Consider the following 16,926-nt stretch of genomic DNA (forward strand, 5'->3'; position numbering starts at 1 on the left):
GCTTTCTTAGCCTGAGGTGACACACCTGAAGAGGGATTCCGGATGTGGTTAGGGACTGGAGATTTACTGCTCCGCTCTGTCAGAAGGAGGTGGCCGCCTCTGCCTCCTGGATTTCTGCACTGTTTGGTCTGCAAAGAGAAGAGGAAGAGAGGCTGCTTCTTGCACCAGCAGCTGTTGAAATGGGTTCTGTTTCTCTGTGTGTGAATATGTGCGCGTCAGGGGAAGTAGACTCTGCTTTGGATTTGACAATCTACGTAACTTAAACGGGAAGTCCAAAGGCTGACAAACCAGTGTAAGTAAAGTAATGTATTTGCTAGGGGCAACCCAAGGGCACAATGCAGTGTGCAAGCTTTAGATTTGCACAGTATGCTTCTTGAGCGTAAAGTTGTTGGATTTTTAAAATAGTTTTTCTTAAGGCTTGGCGTGGGGGGGGGACACCCCAAAGCACATGTTTCTAAATGAGGACACGGTTTTAAAAGTTCTTGACTACTGGCAGATGAAGCTGATTGACTGTATGGGACTGGCAGAAATGACTTGGCAGAATCCGTGACCAGGGTGAAGAGTCGGCAGAAGAAGACTGGAAAAGATTTAAGGACTATTTACAAAAATACTGTAAAATTAAGGAATGTTGAATGATGTTGGATTGAAACTAAGTGGTTTCTAGCTGTAATGGTATAAAGGAATATGCTAAAATGGTTTTCTTTCTATAAGTAAGAATTTAAAGTTATAATAACCTAAGATGTTGGAGAGAAAATAAGGTGTTTTTCTTTTTTTAAGCTGTAATGCTTTGAGATAAGGATTTGCTGCATAAATAATTTGAACTGGGTATACAAGAAGGGGAGGTATGAGGAGGTCAGGGAAATATGTTATGAGAAAATAAGTTGTGAAATTTATGTGTTTTTAATTTTTTTATGTTTGCTTTTTTCTTTTTGTTTGTAAAAATTGGAAACTCTAATAAATATTTTATCAAAAAAAAAAAAGTTCTTGACTACACAGGTAAGTCCTGTTGGATTCAGTGGGGCTTACTCCCAGGTAAATAGGTTAGGTTTGGAGCCCTCTTTACAGGTGTGAACAGAATTGCGGCCTTAACTAGGTTGGATGTGTTTTTTTGTGTTAAGGTGGGGTGGGGAATGTCAGGCCCGCCGCCCCCCCCCCCGGGCCTCCCTCAGCACCCTTCCCAGGCCACAACCCTCACTGCCCCTCCTTGAGTGTTTCTGCCTGCCTGGAATATGTCCTTGAACTTGGATAATGGCTCTTGCTTGCCCGGATGAAGGATGGAGGCTGGTGTCTGTAGAAACGAGGCCAGGCCACCGTGCAAATGTAAAATTTGCATGTATTGTTCTAGCCACTTTCACATCTGGCCCTGCAGAGAGAGCTTATATTAGAAAAGGTGGAGATCAGCGCTTTTTTCTGGGGGTTCTCAAGCATACACAGTACTGGCACTTTCTCTCCCCCCCCAAAAAAAATGTTAAAAGTGTGTCACTTACTGTAAAAACTTCATGCATCTGTTTCCCTAAAATAACAGAAAGCACTGGTGGAGATTAATTCTAGAGAGCATGCTAGGCACAAAACTGTAGAAACCAAATAGGGTGGCACTATTGGTAGGGACGTGGGTGGCACTGTGGTCTAAACCACAAAGCCTAGGACTTGCCGATCAGAAGGTCAGGGGTTTGAATCCCCGCAACGGGGTGAGCTCCTGTTGCTCGGTCCCTGCTCCTCCCAACCTAGCAGTTTGAAAGCACGTCAAAGTGCAAGTAGATAAATAGGTGCCGCTCCGGCAGGAAGGTAAACGGCGTTTCCGTGCGCTGCTCTGGTTCGCCAGAAGCAGCTTAGTCATGCTGGCCACATGACCCGGAAGCTGTCTGCGGACAAACGCCGGCTCCCTCGGCCTATAGAGTGAGATGAGCTGGCAACCCCAGAGTCGTCCACGACTGGACCTAACGGTCAGGGGTCCCTTTACCTATTTAGTGCTTTGAGGCAGAGGTGCTGCCTCGGGCCCAATGTTGTGGGGGCTCAGCGCCATGCCACACGTTTGACCTTGCACACCTGTGACGTCGTATATTTTGGTTCTCCTGTCATTTCGGAAGGTATGGGTAGGTTTCATTTTAAACGTGAGATGAACTGAATTTATCCCCGTTCCCAGTAGAACACCTGCCTTGACCTGTAAGTCTGCAGATATCATAGCCAGCCACAGGATGTGATCTAAAGCAGTGTTTCCCAAACGTTTTTGGGCAACGGCACACCTGCTTACCGGAAAAAAATCTCGCGGCACACCACCATTAAAGCCCCGCCCCGTGACGTCAGCGCGCAGCGTCACGCGGGGGGGGGGGGACGCACAAAAGTGAACGTTTTTTCCCTTCCCCTTGCCGGGGTGGGAGGAGGCAGCAGAGCGAGGGCAGCTGAGGCGGCGGCGGCGATAGCGGGCGGAGGAGGAGCCGTCGCCGGGAGTTGCTGCTGCTGCTGTTGCTGCTGCTGCCCGGACATGCCGGCCTCCTCCTCCTCCGCTGTCTCGCGCTCCTCCCTTTTGCGCGAGCTGCCCCGCCGCTCGGCACCACCACCGCGGAGCCGCCCCCGGCTCGACGCGGATCCTCGCCGCCGCCGCCGCCGCCTCTCGCCGCCCGACTCGCCCGCCTCCCTCCCACGGCACACCAGCCGGTGTCTCACGGCACAGTAGTGTGCCGCGGCACACCGGTTGGGAAACACTGATCTAAAGACTCACACAGATTGCCCCCAGCTCTTTTCTCAAACTGATGGCCCTGGTTTTTGTCCCTGGCTGCCTTCCAGAGCAGGGATCGGCAAACTTTTTCAGCAGGGGGCCGGTCCACTGTCCCTCAGACCTTGTGGGGGGCCGGACTATATTTTGGGGAAAAAATAATGAACGAATTCCTATGCACACTGCACATATTTTATTTGTAGTGCACAAAAAACAGGAAAAACAATGCTGTCATACCTCAGGTTAAAGACACTTCAGGTTAAATCTTTTCAGGTTGCGTCCCGCGGCAACCCAGAAGTACCGGAAAGGGTTATTTCCAGGTTTCGCCGCTCGTGCATGTGCAGACGCTCAAAAGAATGTCACATGCATGCGCAGAAGCGGCAAATCATGACCTGCAGACGTGGGTTGCGTTCCGCTCAGGATGCGAACAGGGCTCCAGAATGGATCCCGTTCGCATCCAGAGGTACCACTGTACAATATATGGGGACAGAAAGCAAATGTGAGAGTGTGGCAGGACTTAGATGGCGGCTGCTCCCAGCGGGACTTACCAAGCGAGTGGCAGGGTCCGCGGGCCAGATTTACGAGCCTGGTGGGCCGCATCTGGCCCCTGGGCCTTAGTTTGCTGGCCCATGTTCCAGAGCATTCAGTCTTTGGGGTTATAATGCAACCTGAGACATTGCTCTAATATTATAGCTGCAGGGACAATGGGAGTCACTGGGTGTAGGCATGTTCCTTTGCAAGAATCGATGGCAGATTGCCCAGAGCTACTTATGCAGGCGTTGCTCTTTTATTGCCACAAGTGGCATGATGCGCTCTCTATCTCCTACCACAATCCCTATGTCTACTGCCAATGACTATGGATTGAACCATGTGAAGGGCAGGGGGACAAGTGATGCTGTTTTGGGACACTTCCTTTTAATCGAAGCTTCAGAACAGAGTCTGTGAGTTCTGCCGTCTTTAAGATTTGAGTGGGGGTCAGGCAAGGCCCCCTCAGTGGGCCCCCTCCTACAAGAGGCATGCATACCATGGCCGTAGCCAGGATTTATGTTGGTGGGAGCAGGACACCCACCTGCCACCATCCTCTGCCTGGCTCTGTCTAGCAGATTCGGAATGAAATGTCTCAACAACAGTTGTATTAAATGGGTGGGGTATAAATACATTCGTACCTCAGAAGTTTAATGGAATCCGTTCCGGAAGTCCGTTCGACTTCGAAAACGTTCAGAAACCAAAGTGCGGCTCCCGATTGGCTGCAGGAAGCTCCTGCAGCCAATCAGAAGCTGCAGAAGCCACACCAGACGTTTGGGTTCCAATGAACATTCCCAAACTGGAACACTCACTTCTGGGTTTGCAGTGTTTGGGAGCCATAACGTTCAAGTCGCAAGACGTTCGTCAACCAAGGTACAACTAAAAAAATTCCTTCAAGTAGCACCTTAAAGACCAACTAAGTTAGTTCTAGGTATGAGCTTTCATGTGCATGCACACTTCTTCAGATACACTTCAGATACAAGGTACAACTGTATAATAATAATAATAATAATAATAATAATAATAATAATAATAATAAATTTGTTAACTTTCTTTTGACCCAAAGTGCTCAGGAAAAAATCTGCCAGTCAATTGAAAACTAGTAAGTTAAAAAAAAAAAAAATTAACATCAGGGAGTACCTTTTATGCAGTTAACAAGTATATTTTGCAAAATTACAAAGAACGTGCACCTTTTAAAATCCTACTTTAAAAAAATCTAAACTAAAACAAGTTTTATTGGATTGGCTGAAAACCTTTCACAACATTATCCAAGTGGCCTCAGTAAGCATTTCAATTTCAGATATTCTGATTATTTGTACTTTGTTAAGTCTTATTATTATTATTATTATTATTATTATTATTATTATTATTATTATTATTATTATTATTATTATTATTTACTTGATGTGGTGGGCAGCTGCTCCCTGCACACACAGCCCCCCTGCTATGCCCATGATGCATACTGTAGGGTTGCCATATTTCAGAAAGTGAAATTTCAGACGCATACGTTGAGTTGAGGTTTTTTGGCAAAATTGGGGGTGGGGGAGCGGGTTGAGCTGTTTTTTTAAAAAAAACCAGCAAAAAAACCCACTTCCAGCATGGGTTGCCATACGCTTGGGTTTTCCTGGACATTTAACATTTAAAGCAGTTCCCGAAAATTCTGCCCGGACACAATTTTTGATGGCCGAATACCAATGATGTCCAGAAAATTCTGGACGTATGGCAGCCCTAGAAAACTGAGGCTTCCCTCTCTGCATTAATCCTGATCTTCTTGGGTACCTCATGTAAAGTGCCACTCCTGGAGCAGTGAGCAGTTTGGTCAAACTCGAAGGCCAAACAAAAGTCTTGACTCTCTGGAGCTGGTTTTCTCTGTGAGCTCTGGAGAGAGCAGTGGGAATTTGACCCTTGGAGTTTGAACTGCCTTCCTCTTGTCTCACAGATGGCCTCTGCAAACGACACCCGGCAGGCGCCCAAAGATGCCGCCGACCAGAATTTTGACTACATGTTCAAGCTGCTGATCATCGGCAACAGCAGCGTAGGCAAGACGTCGTTCCTCTTCCGATACGCTGACGACTCCTTCACTTCGGCCTTCGTCAGTACTGTGGGCATCGACTTCAAGGTCAAGACTGTCTACAGGAATGAAAAGAGAGTCAAGCTGCAGATCTGGGTAAGAAACCATTCTTGGCAAGGGGTGCACAGAAGCTTGGCCAGTTATATGTATCCTATGCAGTAAATACCGTATTTTTTGCTCTATAAGACTCACTTTTTCTTTCCTAAAAAGTAAGGGGAGATGTGTGTGCGTCCTATAAAGTGAATGCAAGCTGCGCAGCTATCCCAGAAGCCAGAACAGCAAGAGAGATCACTGCTTTCGCTGCGCAGCAACCCCTCTTGTTGTTCTGGCTTCTGAGATTCAGAATATTTTTTTCTTGTTTTCCTCCTCCAAAAACTAGGTGCGTCTTATGGTCTGGTGCGTCTTATAGAGCAAAAAATATGGTATATCGAATTAAATTTCTATTCCATTCCTAGGCAATCCAAGTCCTGCAGGTGTCCCTTCTTTTGCTAGGCTGCAGGAGTGAGAAGGAACAAAGTGGGGAGCAACCGATGGAACTATGGTTCAGCCACACTTCTGCCTTCAGAGATCTCTGGAGGCATTGCCACTCCCACTCGGGTGTATTTTGGCAGTCATAAGGACTAGAAACTTGCACTTACAAAAATGAAAAGTGAGGTTCTTATCTGAATTCTGTGCTCCAGCAGAATCTTAGCACCTCTCTCCACTTGGAAACCGACCATGGTGTGCATTACATGGCATGGGTGTCCTGAATAGGACGCAAGCAGATATTATGGAAGCCCAAATTGTACCTTCTTCTATTTTTAATTTTTAGTGTCTTGATTCAGCCAGGTGTGTAGCCCTCTGTTTCCTTTGAACCCTTGAATCCAAGCCCTGAGGTGGCTAGCTTTTTGGTCCACTCCTCGGGAGATGTTTTTGCTTCGCTATGCCATCAGCTCTGGCTCTGGCTATTCCTGGGCTCAGAGTGCAGCTTGTCAGCTCAATGTTTCCTTGCTTCATCCTCAAGTTTCTCTCCAGCCAGAGTGCCGGAAACAAGTGCACATGGGGAAAGGCACTGGCTTATGTGCCAGCACTGCTGCTTTGCTCATCTGGGTGTGCCAGTGAAAGGTGACATGTATGATGGGCTAACACAGTACAACTCTTGAAGGTGTCTGCTGATGTAGGACTTTAGGCTGCATGGACTCTCATGTGCCACTGAGCTATAGAGAAAAGCCAGAGTTCATCAACGTCCCAGGCCATATCAGCACTCTAGATTTAAACCTGGTCTCACAATAGCAAAACAACAAAAACGGAAAGTTCAATTGCCTGCCAATCTCTACAGGCACAGTGCAATTCCATTCGCCTTCCCAGCAACTATATAGTGAAACTATATTGGACCGCTATTGGTCTTGTCTGCTCAATTTGCCAGAGGCTGTCTTAGCAAGCAGGGGAGGTCCCTAATTCACAGAGGGTTTGAGGGCCATTGGCTACCCTCCCCTGCTTTAGCCAGCCAGTCAAAGCCATTCCCAGAGTGTTGACACATACTGACAGCTTCTAGGAGCCACAGGTGAGAGCTGAGTGCAGGCTGGGAACCAAAGGTGGACAAACTACCCCAGAAGGAGCACGGTGTGTCCCCACCCCTCCCCTAACACCCCCCACCCTTTGCCTGGGCCCACTGTAAAGTGGTGCCAGAAAACATACTGTTCTGGTGTGCTGTTTTTGGAGCTCAGGTTTTCTTGGAACATTGTTCCAGAGTGTTGGCTGACATGGGAAAACAAGCCACTTGGCAGCTGTGCGATAATCCTGTGCAAATACTAGATACAATGGGTCTTTTGCAGGTGGCGGCAGCAGCTGACACTGGTCGCCGAACGGGTCAGGGCTTGGTGGAGGGTGCTGCATGGAGAGTCTTCCTCCCTAATGGGCCTCTTATGGTCTCCAAGGTAGTGACATCCAGCTGTGTAGGGACCAGCCATTCACACAGGATTGACAAAGTAAGGCATCATATGAGGAAAGGAAAACTCACTCAAGAAGCTGTCCTTCAGTTGGCACAGAATGACTAAGGCCAGCTTTACTCCTGAAATACGGTGCAGACACTGACTCCAGAAAGGTGTTGGTACTGACCTTTAAAGCCCTAAACGGCTTCAGCCCAGTATACCTGAAGGAGTGTCTCCACCCCCATCATTCAGTCCAGACACTGAGGTCCAGCTCTGAGGGCCTTCTGGAGGTTCCCTCCCTACGAGAAGTGAGTTTACAGGGAACCAGGCAGAGGGCCTTCTCAGTAGTGGCACCCACCCTGTGGAACGCCCTCCCATCAGATGTCAAGGAAATAAACAACTGTAACTTTTAGAAGACATCTGAAGACAGCCCTGTTTAGGGAAGTTTTTAATGTTTGGTGTTTTATTGTGTTTTTAATATTCTTTTGGGAGTCGTCCAGAGTGGCTGGGGAAACCCAGCCAGATGGGCGGGGAATAAATAATAAAGTATTATAATTAAAGGTGCTAATAATGGCACCTGCCTGCTGTGTAGATAGCATTAGCATGTCGTCTCTACCTTAGACCAGAAAGAAGAAGCCCACTTTAGAGAGGGACCTCAGGTGGTCCAGCTCATGGGATGTGCAGTCACTGGTTGTTAGAAAACATTCTCTGCAATGTCTCTTCAAATGGGTGAAAGCATTTCTCTGTGGGAAAAGAGTCTGTGTGGATGAGCTTTCTCAGTCCTCCTTGCTTCTTTTGCCCCAGGAAGGTGGGCTTCACAGAGATCGTTCTGGGATTGGGGAGATGATGGCTGGTTGTTGGGTAGGATTAATCTTGCACCAGCTACAAATATAACGAAAAAAGAAAACACAACCACAAAGGGCCCCAAAGGATTCCCCACAAAACCACAGGACAGAATGGCTTTTTAGAAGACTGTTTTGTGGATTGTGGCATGATAACTGGTCAGCAGTGGGAAGAAATCTCCAATCCTGAGAATCTCTTTGATCAAGACTTGGCTGTTTGGCACCCAGTTGTCCTTCCAGCTAAGTCTGCTGCCCTCCCCAGAGCATCTCCCTAACTCTTGGTCCTTGGGTGGTGCCTCGTAAGACCTCACTTTCCTTTTAAATGCTCCATTAAGCTTTGCACCTCTTTAAATTTTAATAGCAGTCAAATGGCAGTCCTTACGCACATCAGAGCCATCATGGAAACTCTCCCCTGAGCCTGCTGTCAGCATGAAAGGAAACCTATGTCATAGCCTTGAAAAGTAAGCTCTGGTTTCCACAGTAACGGCAAGTCTCCGGGCTGCAAGGGAGCAGGTGTCCAGGAAGAACCAGGGACGACTCTTGTCTCCAAGGCTAAGCAGCTGGGGATGAGCTATCATTCCACAGCCTTTCTGCATCTGTGCTTTATGTGTGACCTTAGCGCTTGCTCCATATCTCACTAGGTCATCATTGTGTATTCCTTTAGTGCTCTATTATATGTATTTATGAGTCATGTTTTCCACTCAAGAGAGGGCTCGCAGTGATGCACAAATAAACATGGTAGCCTTAAAATTAAAATATAGATTCCCACCCCAAATGAGAAGCCTGACTTCTCGAAAAGCCAAGTGTATAAAGCTGGGTGCATATGGCATCATCTTTCAGCCACAAACCAGTCTGGAAGGTGTATGGCTGGTCAGGCAGTAACAGATTCTGGTTGGGTGGGTGGAAGGGAAGGGTGCTGTGTTTGGGGAAAGCCTGAGAAATTTTCTTGCCACTTTGAGAAGCAGGTTGCCAGACAAGATGGAAGCCGCCTAGAGTGGCTGGGGAAACCCAGTCAGATGGGTGGGGTACAAAATAATAATAATAATAATAATAATAATAATAATAATAATAATAAAAAAATAATAGATCTGATTCAGTAGAGCTCTTAGGATTCCTTACAGTGGGTGAAGTGAGATGGATCCTTCCTGGGGATTTTGGCTAACCACCTTCTCTTTCTCTCTCTTTTTTAAATATAATTTTTATTATTTTTTCTGTTTTATAATTTAGAATACTCATTTAAACATCCTTAAAATATATTCAGTGACTTCTCTGCATATTTTACATAAACTAAACCATTCACTATTCCATTATTACATCCATCAAAACTTATTTGCACTGTCAAATTTATCTTAATGCTGCCAACATTTTCAAGTGTACACAATCTTCCCCCGTACATTCAATAAATGTTTCCCAATCTTCTCTAAATGTATGTTCTTCTTGTTCTCTTACTCCATTAAGTCTGCAAGCTGTACATATTCTGTCAACTTAAGTTGCCACTTTCCTTTGGTTGGGATCTCGTTCGCTTTCCATTTTGGGGCTAACAAAACATGGAGCGCAGTAGTGGCATACATAAATAACCTTCTTCTCTTTCTCTAAGGACACAGCCGGCCAAGAGCGATACCGGACGATAACAACAGCCTATTACAGGGGAGCCATGGGCTTCTTACTCATGTATGATATTTCCAACCAGGAGTCTTTCAGTGCTGTACAAGACTGGTAAGGAATGCTGCACAGAATCCTAGGATGAGACTGGGATCTGTGTCTTCCTATTTCCCAGGATGTGGATTTCCAACCTTACTTGTGTGTCTTCAAAGCAGAAAAGGGTGTGTGTGTTTTCAGGTAGAGGTATAGCAGGGTGTGCCTTTCTCTCAGGACGGCCAGTGGACTCTCTGCTTTGGTATCGAGAGAACTTAATTCAAATGCAACCCACTTAGTCTTCTGCTTGCCTACACCCAGTTCCCAGGAAATGTATGAAACAGGCCTTTATAGAGGTGCTCAGTGCCAAAGCCACTTCTCCAGTGGGCCAAAGGCACCATAGCTCAGTGGTGGAACACATGCTTTGCACCCAAAGGTCTCCAGTTCAGGATATTGGATAACAGAGCTGGGGAAGACCTTTCCCTGTTTGAGGCTCCAACGAGACACTGACCACCTGAGTAGACACCACTGAACTAGGTGGACCAATGGTGCGACTTGGTTATAAGGCAGCTTCTTATGTAGAATATATGTGCTATACAAATGTCCCCTTGCTGTCGGATAAGGTTCTGGCATGTATGGCAAAGTCATTGAAACCTGTAAAGACCTGGCATACCTTGAAGTCCTATTGTGCTATGGAGCAAAGCATTGGGTTACCCTGTTCCAGGGTTCCAACCCGCAGGTTCCTCGAACTTATTCCCTTTTTGTGGATGGTTTTTTAATAATAATAATAATAATAATAATAATAATAATAATAAATTTTATTTATACCCCACCCTTCCCTGTTCAAAAACCGGGCTCAGGGTGGCTAACAACAAATTTAAAACACTTAATTGTAAAAGCAGCATAAAATACAATATAAAAACATGAATAACAATAAAATTCAAAATTCAAAAATCTATTTAGGGGAAATAAGCATTAGATAATCCCCAGGGCTAGCTGGCTGAATTGGTCCTACTTGGGTCAGCGAGGAGGCCAGGGGAGAATTAGCTGTGGGGTCTCAGAGCGGGTGATCTTCATAAAAGGAGTAGGGGGAGGGAAGAAAAGGGAAATAAAAGATCAGGCTGAATTCAAATTAAAGACCAGGCGGAATAGCTCTGTCTTACAGTCCTGACGGAAGGAGGTTAAATCCTGAAGGGACCTAGTCTCATGGGACAGAGCATTTCACCAGGTCGGAGCCATCACTGAAAAGGCCCTGGCCTGGTGGAGGAGACTTCCTTAGGGCCTGGGACCTCTAAACTATGGTTATTCATGGACCTTAAGGTCCTCTGCAGGGCAGACCAGGAGAGGCAGTCCCGTAAATGCGAGGCAAATGAGTTGCAGGCGGTGCTTTTTAGAGGCTGCTGGGGCAGGTCTGCATGGGGATTTCTCCGCAGCTCGAACTGCATGAAATCCTCACGGCACCAGAGCCATCCCCTCTGCAGATCCCGGCTAATCCTCCAAGCCGACTAAGAGACTTGTTGGGTTGGACTGCGGGTTAAAAGTTGCAGCAACCCGCAATCACTCACTGCTACTCTCACTTCTGGCTTGATAACTAAAGCCCCAGAAGCTCTTGCACAGACACACCCAGGAGGAGTTGCAAGCCTGCTCAGGTGTTGTTGCGTTGACAGAGATCTTTCAGGCATCAGCTGCTTAGCTGCAAGCCCATCTCGGTTTCACGTCTGAGGTCTGCCTTGAGAAACACCTGGAGTTTATCCACCTGAATAATAATTGTATCCCTCAAATCAAGAATCACAAAACAGAGAAACCAGTAGGAGAACACTTCAATCTCCCAGGACATTCTATACAAGATCTCAAAGTAGCTGTTTTACTACAAAGGAATTTCAGAAATAGACTGGAAAGAGAAGCTGCTGAATTGCAACTCATTACCAAACTTAAAACCATGGAGAGACCTGGTCTGAACAAAGACATTGGATTCTTATCTCATTATACATGTCTAAGCCATTTTTCACCTTCTCACCCCTTGCCTTTTCCTGTAAGACCTATTGCAGTCGTTAAGAGTCGTCAACAGGCTCATCTCAGCTATCTGCCCATTCCCACCACCCTTCTGAGTAATACCCCTCCCCACCTTCTCACTATATAGAAAGATCTGGCAACTTCTGTTTCAGTGTATCTGAAGAAGTGTGCATGCACACGAAAGCTCATACCAAGAACTAACTTAGTTGGTCTTTAAGGTGCTACTGGAAGGAATTTTTTTATTTTGACTATGGCAGACCAACACGGCTACCTATCTGTAACTGTATCCCTCAAAGCATTCAAGAGTGGTGTCTGTACATATGACGCTCAGAACCGATAAAGAAGACTCTGGTCCCTGAAAGCTCAAAACCACAATAAGCCTGTTAGCCCTTACTGTTCCACAAGGCTCTTGGCTGTGTTTGTTGCACCAGACCAGGATAGCTAAACACCCCTGTTAAATTTCCAAACAGAGAAACCACATGCGCTCTTGCCTGTTTATCCCCATTCGTTCTTAAACAAATAGTGTGTGTCAAATGATGTGTCTGTCTACATTCCACATGCTTAAGAGTTCATTTAGCCTTGTTTGGTTGGCGCGTTTGACAATGCAATATGCTACCTGGAAGCTTCTTTTGCATTATTTCCTTTTTTTATGCTTTATTAACCGTAATTGCATCCGTACGTCAAAGACATTTTATTATCTGTAAATCAAACTTATCAAAATAAAAATCCCAACAAATATACAGTGGTACCTCGGGTTACATACGCTTCAGGTTACAGACTCCGCTAACCCAGAAATAGTACCTTGGGTTAAGAACTTTGCTTCAGGATGAGAACAGAAATCGTGCTCCGGCAGCGTGGCGGCAGCAGCAGGAGGCCCCATTAGCTTAAGTGGTGCTTCAGGTTAAGAACAGTTTCAGGTTAAGAACGGACCTCCGGAACAAATTAAGTACTTAACCCGAGGTACCACTGTATATGTAAGTCTTCCTAGTATAAATTTAGTACATAAATTTGACTTCCCGTCCTTCTCAACATCTTTTCACTCTAATAAACCTATTATCTAAACTTATCAACGTATTCATAATAATATAATAATATACATCTATGTATATATATCTATTTTAACCCATTTAACCTTTATTTGCAGAGATTATTCCTGGAACACAGGAAGCTTCTTGTAGGGGAGACCAGATAGCCTTCACCCTTGGGTCAGTGGCCACAGCAAGAAGCCAGCCATGCTTCTTCCATGATCCCTGTGGTCAGGGATTGTGTGACTTGGCAAGAGCAGTGTGGGTGGCTGGAAGCAGGGAACAGGAAAGCTGAGAGAATTCTGTGTACATGCTGATGGCTCATTCTGATCTTGTCCATACTCATATAACCCTCAGTTCTGTGGTTTCTATAGGCCAAGGATGGGGAATCTGTACTGGTTGGGTCTGATGGGAGCAGGAAACAAACAATATCTGGAGGACTGCAGATTCCCCATCCCTGCTGTAGGCACTGAAACTGGAATCCCATTCTTTTTAGCCCAAATCACTATTGTTTTGCACAAGATTGATGTAGTGAAGGGCAGCGGTGCTGCTGTGTGATTTTAGAGTTGGATGGTTTCATTTACAGTGGTACCTCGGGTTAAGTACTTAATTCGTTCCAGAGGTCCGTTCTTAACCTGAAACTGTTCTTAACCTGAAGCACCACTTTAGCTAATGCGGCCTCTTGCTGTCGCCACGCCGCCGCTGCACGGTTTCTGTTCTCATCCTGAAGCAAAGTTCTTAACCCGAGGTACTATTTCTGGGTTAGCGGAGTGTGTAACCTGAAGCATATGTAACCTGTGGTACCACTGTATTTATTTCACAAAATTCAGAGTGGCTGGGGAAACCAGCCATAAATAAATTATTATTATTAGTAGTAGTAGTAGTAGTAGTAGTAGTAGTAGTATTAGTATTATTAGTCTTATTAGTCTTATTATATTTATTTAGATACCACTTGACCGTAAAGAAACAAACTCAAAGCGTTTGACAAAAAAAGAATTACAAGATCAAAAAGTCCCTTTCTCCTAAATGCCTTCTCTGTCCTTCTCGCAGGGCAACTCAGATCAAGACTTACTCATGGGACAATGCGCAAGTGATTCTAGTTGGGAACAAGTGTGACCTGGAGGATGACCGAGTGATACCCACTGAGGACGGCAAACGGCTGGCGGATGAGCTAGGTGTGTCCTGATCTCTCTCCTATCTACACAGCTCCAGATTTGATCAGACCCCTCCCTCAACACCCCACCTCTCAAATCATTTCGTCATGCAGCACATAGTGAACCACTCGCACAGGAGGCAGGGATGGCCAACAACTTGGAACAGCTTAAAGAGATGGTTAGGCAAATTCACGGAAGCTAAGGCCAGAGGCAGAGCTAGCTGCTCTGGCACCCAGAGCGGCGCGAATGCTGTTCACCAGGGGCGGGGCTAGCTGCCTGCAGAAGTGGGGCGAGTGTCCTGGGGGGCAGAGCAGTGATGTCCCTGTCAGGAGTTCAGCCTACACCTGAGTAGGACCCTGGCAGAGACACATGCCCGACTGGCATGCTCCCTCCCTCCTGGTCGATCGTTTGGGAGCTTCAAAAGCTTTCTTCTGCCCGAACATAACAGCGACCGATGCCAACCAACATCAGCACACTTAGGGATCCGCAGAGTCTTCGCTGTTCGCATAACAAACCTCAGCAACTCAGCATTTTGGCTAATCTACTTTATTTACATATAAACACACACGGAGCACTGCAACATGGCTCCCTCTCTCTCTAGCATCAGACAGCAAAGAGAAAATGAACAAAGGGCAATAGTCCCACTTCACGGAACACAGTAACTCAAACATCCTGTCTCCGTCACTTCCCACTCGGTGGAGTCAAAACATACACCGTCATGTGAAAGACAAGAATCCCATGACTGCAATCATGGAGCAGGAATTCTAACAGGGCCCCCCCAGGGATGACACCCATGCCCCACCCACCCCCCTTCCTGTGCCAGTGGCTAAGGCTACTAGCCATACTTCTGAAAACCAGTCGTTGGAAACTGCAGGCAGGAAGAGTTGCTCGCAGGTCCTGGCTTTGGGTTTCCCGCAGGCAATTTGGTTGGCCACTGTGAGAACAGGATGCCCGATTAAATGGGCCATGGGCCTGATCCCGCAGGGCTCTTATTTTCTGTGCTCCTCTGACCCCCTCTTCTTCTTTTTTACAAAATGCTTTTCCCCCCACTGCAGGTTTTGAATTCTTTGAGGCCAGCGCGAAGGACAACATCAACGTCAAGCAAGTCTTTGAGCGCTTGGTGGACATAATCTGCGAGAAGATGAACGAGAGCCTGGACACCAGCCCTGGCATGGCCAGCAACAACCACAAGAACACTGCCCTGAATGAGACCCCACCTGCACAGGCCAGCAGTTGCTCTTGCTAGAAAGGACTGTGCCCACCCCTTGGACCCTGTAGCAATTCATTGTCGTACATAGAGAGGAAGGCTCAGCAGCTGTGCACCTCTTCACCTCACCTCTGGTTGGCTGGTCTGCCCTGTTTGCCTCTGGCTGTACCTGTTTTGCCTCTGACAGCATGTGCCAGCTGCCCAGTCCCCCTCTGCCCACCCCCACACCCCATAGCATGATTGGCATTTTCTAACAGAGGAGCATGATTGCCTGTTCTCTCTGCCCTTCTCTCTCTCTCTCTCTCTCTCTCTCTCTCTCTCTCTCTCTCTCTCTCTGAGACACACACATACGCCCTCCCTCCAGTATACAACCTATCTTTGCATCCCGGGTGACGCTGACCCCCCTCCTGAACAGTGGAGAACTTCCCCCAACTTCTTTTCAAGTCTCCAGCCAAATTCCAACCGTTTACATACATTACCAGCCAATCCTGCCTGTATCGCTGAAGAGATTGGGAGGCCAGTTCTCTTTTTGCCAACTCCAGCCTTTTGCCAACTTCTCCGCTATTTAATAAAATAAACCCAGTGGCAGTTTGATGATGGGTATCTTCATTCCCTGAGCTTTTAAGGGAGAGAGAAGTACAACTCGAAGGGCTGTCACAGTGGGGCGATGGACGGGCCTGTTCCTTTTATTTTATTTTGGTTTTTTCCAGAATTTCAATACATACATGCATATTCTACATATTTTCCTTCATCTGTTCCCTTTAGACCCTTCCCGTTTTTCCTCTTTATGTTGCATATCCTCAGACAAGAAATTACCACCATTATTTTTCTATTCATTAATCTAGTTGGAGGGACCTGTTCCTTTCAGGGTGGTTCATAGTGGAATGGATGATTGGTTGATCGATTTTACCAACAACCAAAGCACAAACAGTGAAAACAAACAGCGAAAATATTGGGTATCCATAATCAATAATAACATATTCAACTCAACCATATGTACAATTCTATATACCTTAACACTCCTCCCTCCACAAGGTTTATTTAACTTTTAACATTTTAATTGCCTCATTTTAATTGCTGCTTGGATAAAAGACAAACCTGTTTTTATCCTCACCTGTGGGTACAGTGGTGCCTCGCAAGACGAAAAGAATCCGTTCTGTGATTCTCTTCGCCTAGCGGTTTTTTTCGTCTTGCGAAGTAAGCCCATTGAAGGATTAGCGGATTAGTGCTATTAGCGCTATTAGCGGCTTTTAGAGGCTTTTAGCGGCTTATCTGCTGATCGGATCAGCTGATAAGTGGCTTAGCACTATTAGCGGCATTTAGAGGCTTTTAGCAGCTTATCTGCTGATCGGATCAGCTGATAAGCGGCTTAGCGGCTTAGAAAAGGGGGGGAGGGGGAAAAAACCCACAGGAACTCACAATACATTGTCGTCTTGCGAAGCAAGCCCATAGGAGATTCATTTTGCGAAGCACCTCCAAAACGGAAAACTCTTTCGTCTAGCGAGTTTTCCGTCTTGCGAGGCATTCGTCTTGCGGGGCACCACTGTACACACAAGGAATAAGACATGTCACTGACATTCTACTCACTATTGATCCAGAGTAGATTCCAATGTATAGTTAGCAGAGTAAAAACTTAAACACAATGCAGGATTCCCCAAAAATAGGCCAGAGGCAATTGTATTTCATCCAGCAGAGCTTTACTACTACTGAAGGCAAGTGAGCTCAATGGTCACAAATCGAATACATCCAGGATTGGCACTGTCCATAAGGAATCCACTTGCAGCAGACTTAACTTAAACTTACAATCAATCATAATAAGACTAAACATTGA

The 16,926-nt window shown here is 46.2% G+C and overlaps 1 protein-coding gene across 2 annotated transcripts in view; it reads left to right on the top strand.

The window, feature by feature from the left end:
- Window positions 1-15,689, top strand: part of RAB3D (RAB3D, member RAS oncogene family) — a 31,300-nt gene extending 15,611 nt beyond the window's left edge. The window contains exons 1-5 of one of the 2 annotated variants that reach the window (XM_083483234.1): window positions 16-292; window positions 5,178-5,405; window positions 9,659-9,777; window positions 13,785-13,909; window positions 14,944-15,689. In XM_083483234.1, coding sequence (XP_083339360.1) covers window positions 5,178-5,405; window positions 9,659-9,777; window positions 13,785-13,909; window positions 14,944-15,134 — 663 coding nt within the window. In that variant the 5' untranslated portion in view covers window positions 16-292 and the 3' untranslated portion in view covers window positions 15,135-15,689. Of the gene's footprint in view, window positions 1-15; window positions 293-5,177; window positions 5,406-9,658; window positions 9,778-13,784; window positions 13,910-14,943 lie in introns of those variants that run through there. The other variant, XM_083483233.1, reaches the window with a different exon arrangement.
- Window positions 15,690-16,926: the final 1,237 nt, after the last annotated feature.

This window comes from Podarcis liolepis, assembly GCF_965112155.1.
Source record: "Podarcis liolepis genome assembly, chromosome: 17".
Classification (NCBI taxonomy): Eukaryota; Metazoa; Chordata; class Lepidosauria; order Squamata; family Lacertidae; genus Podarcis; species Podarcis liolepis.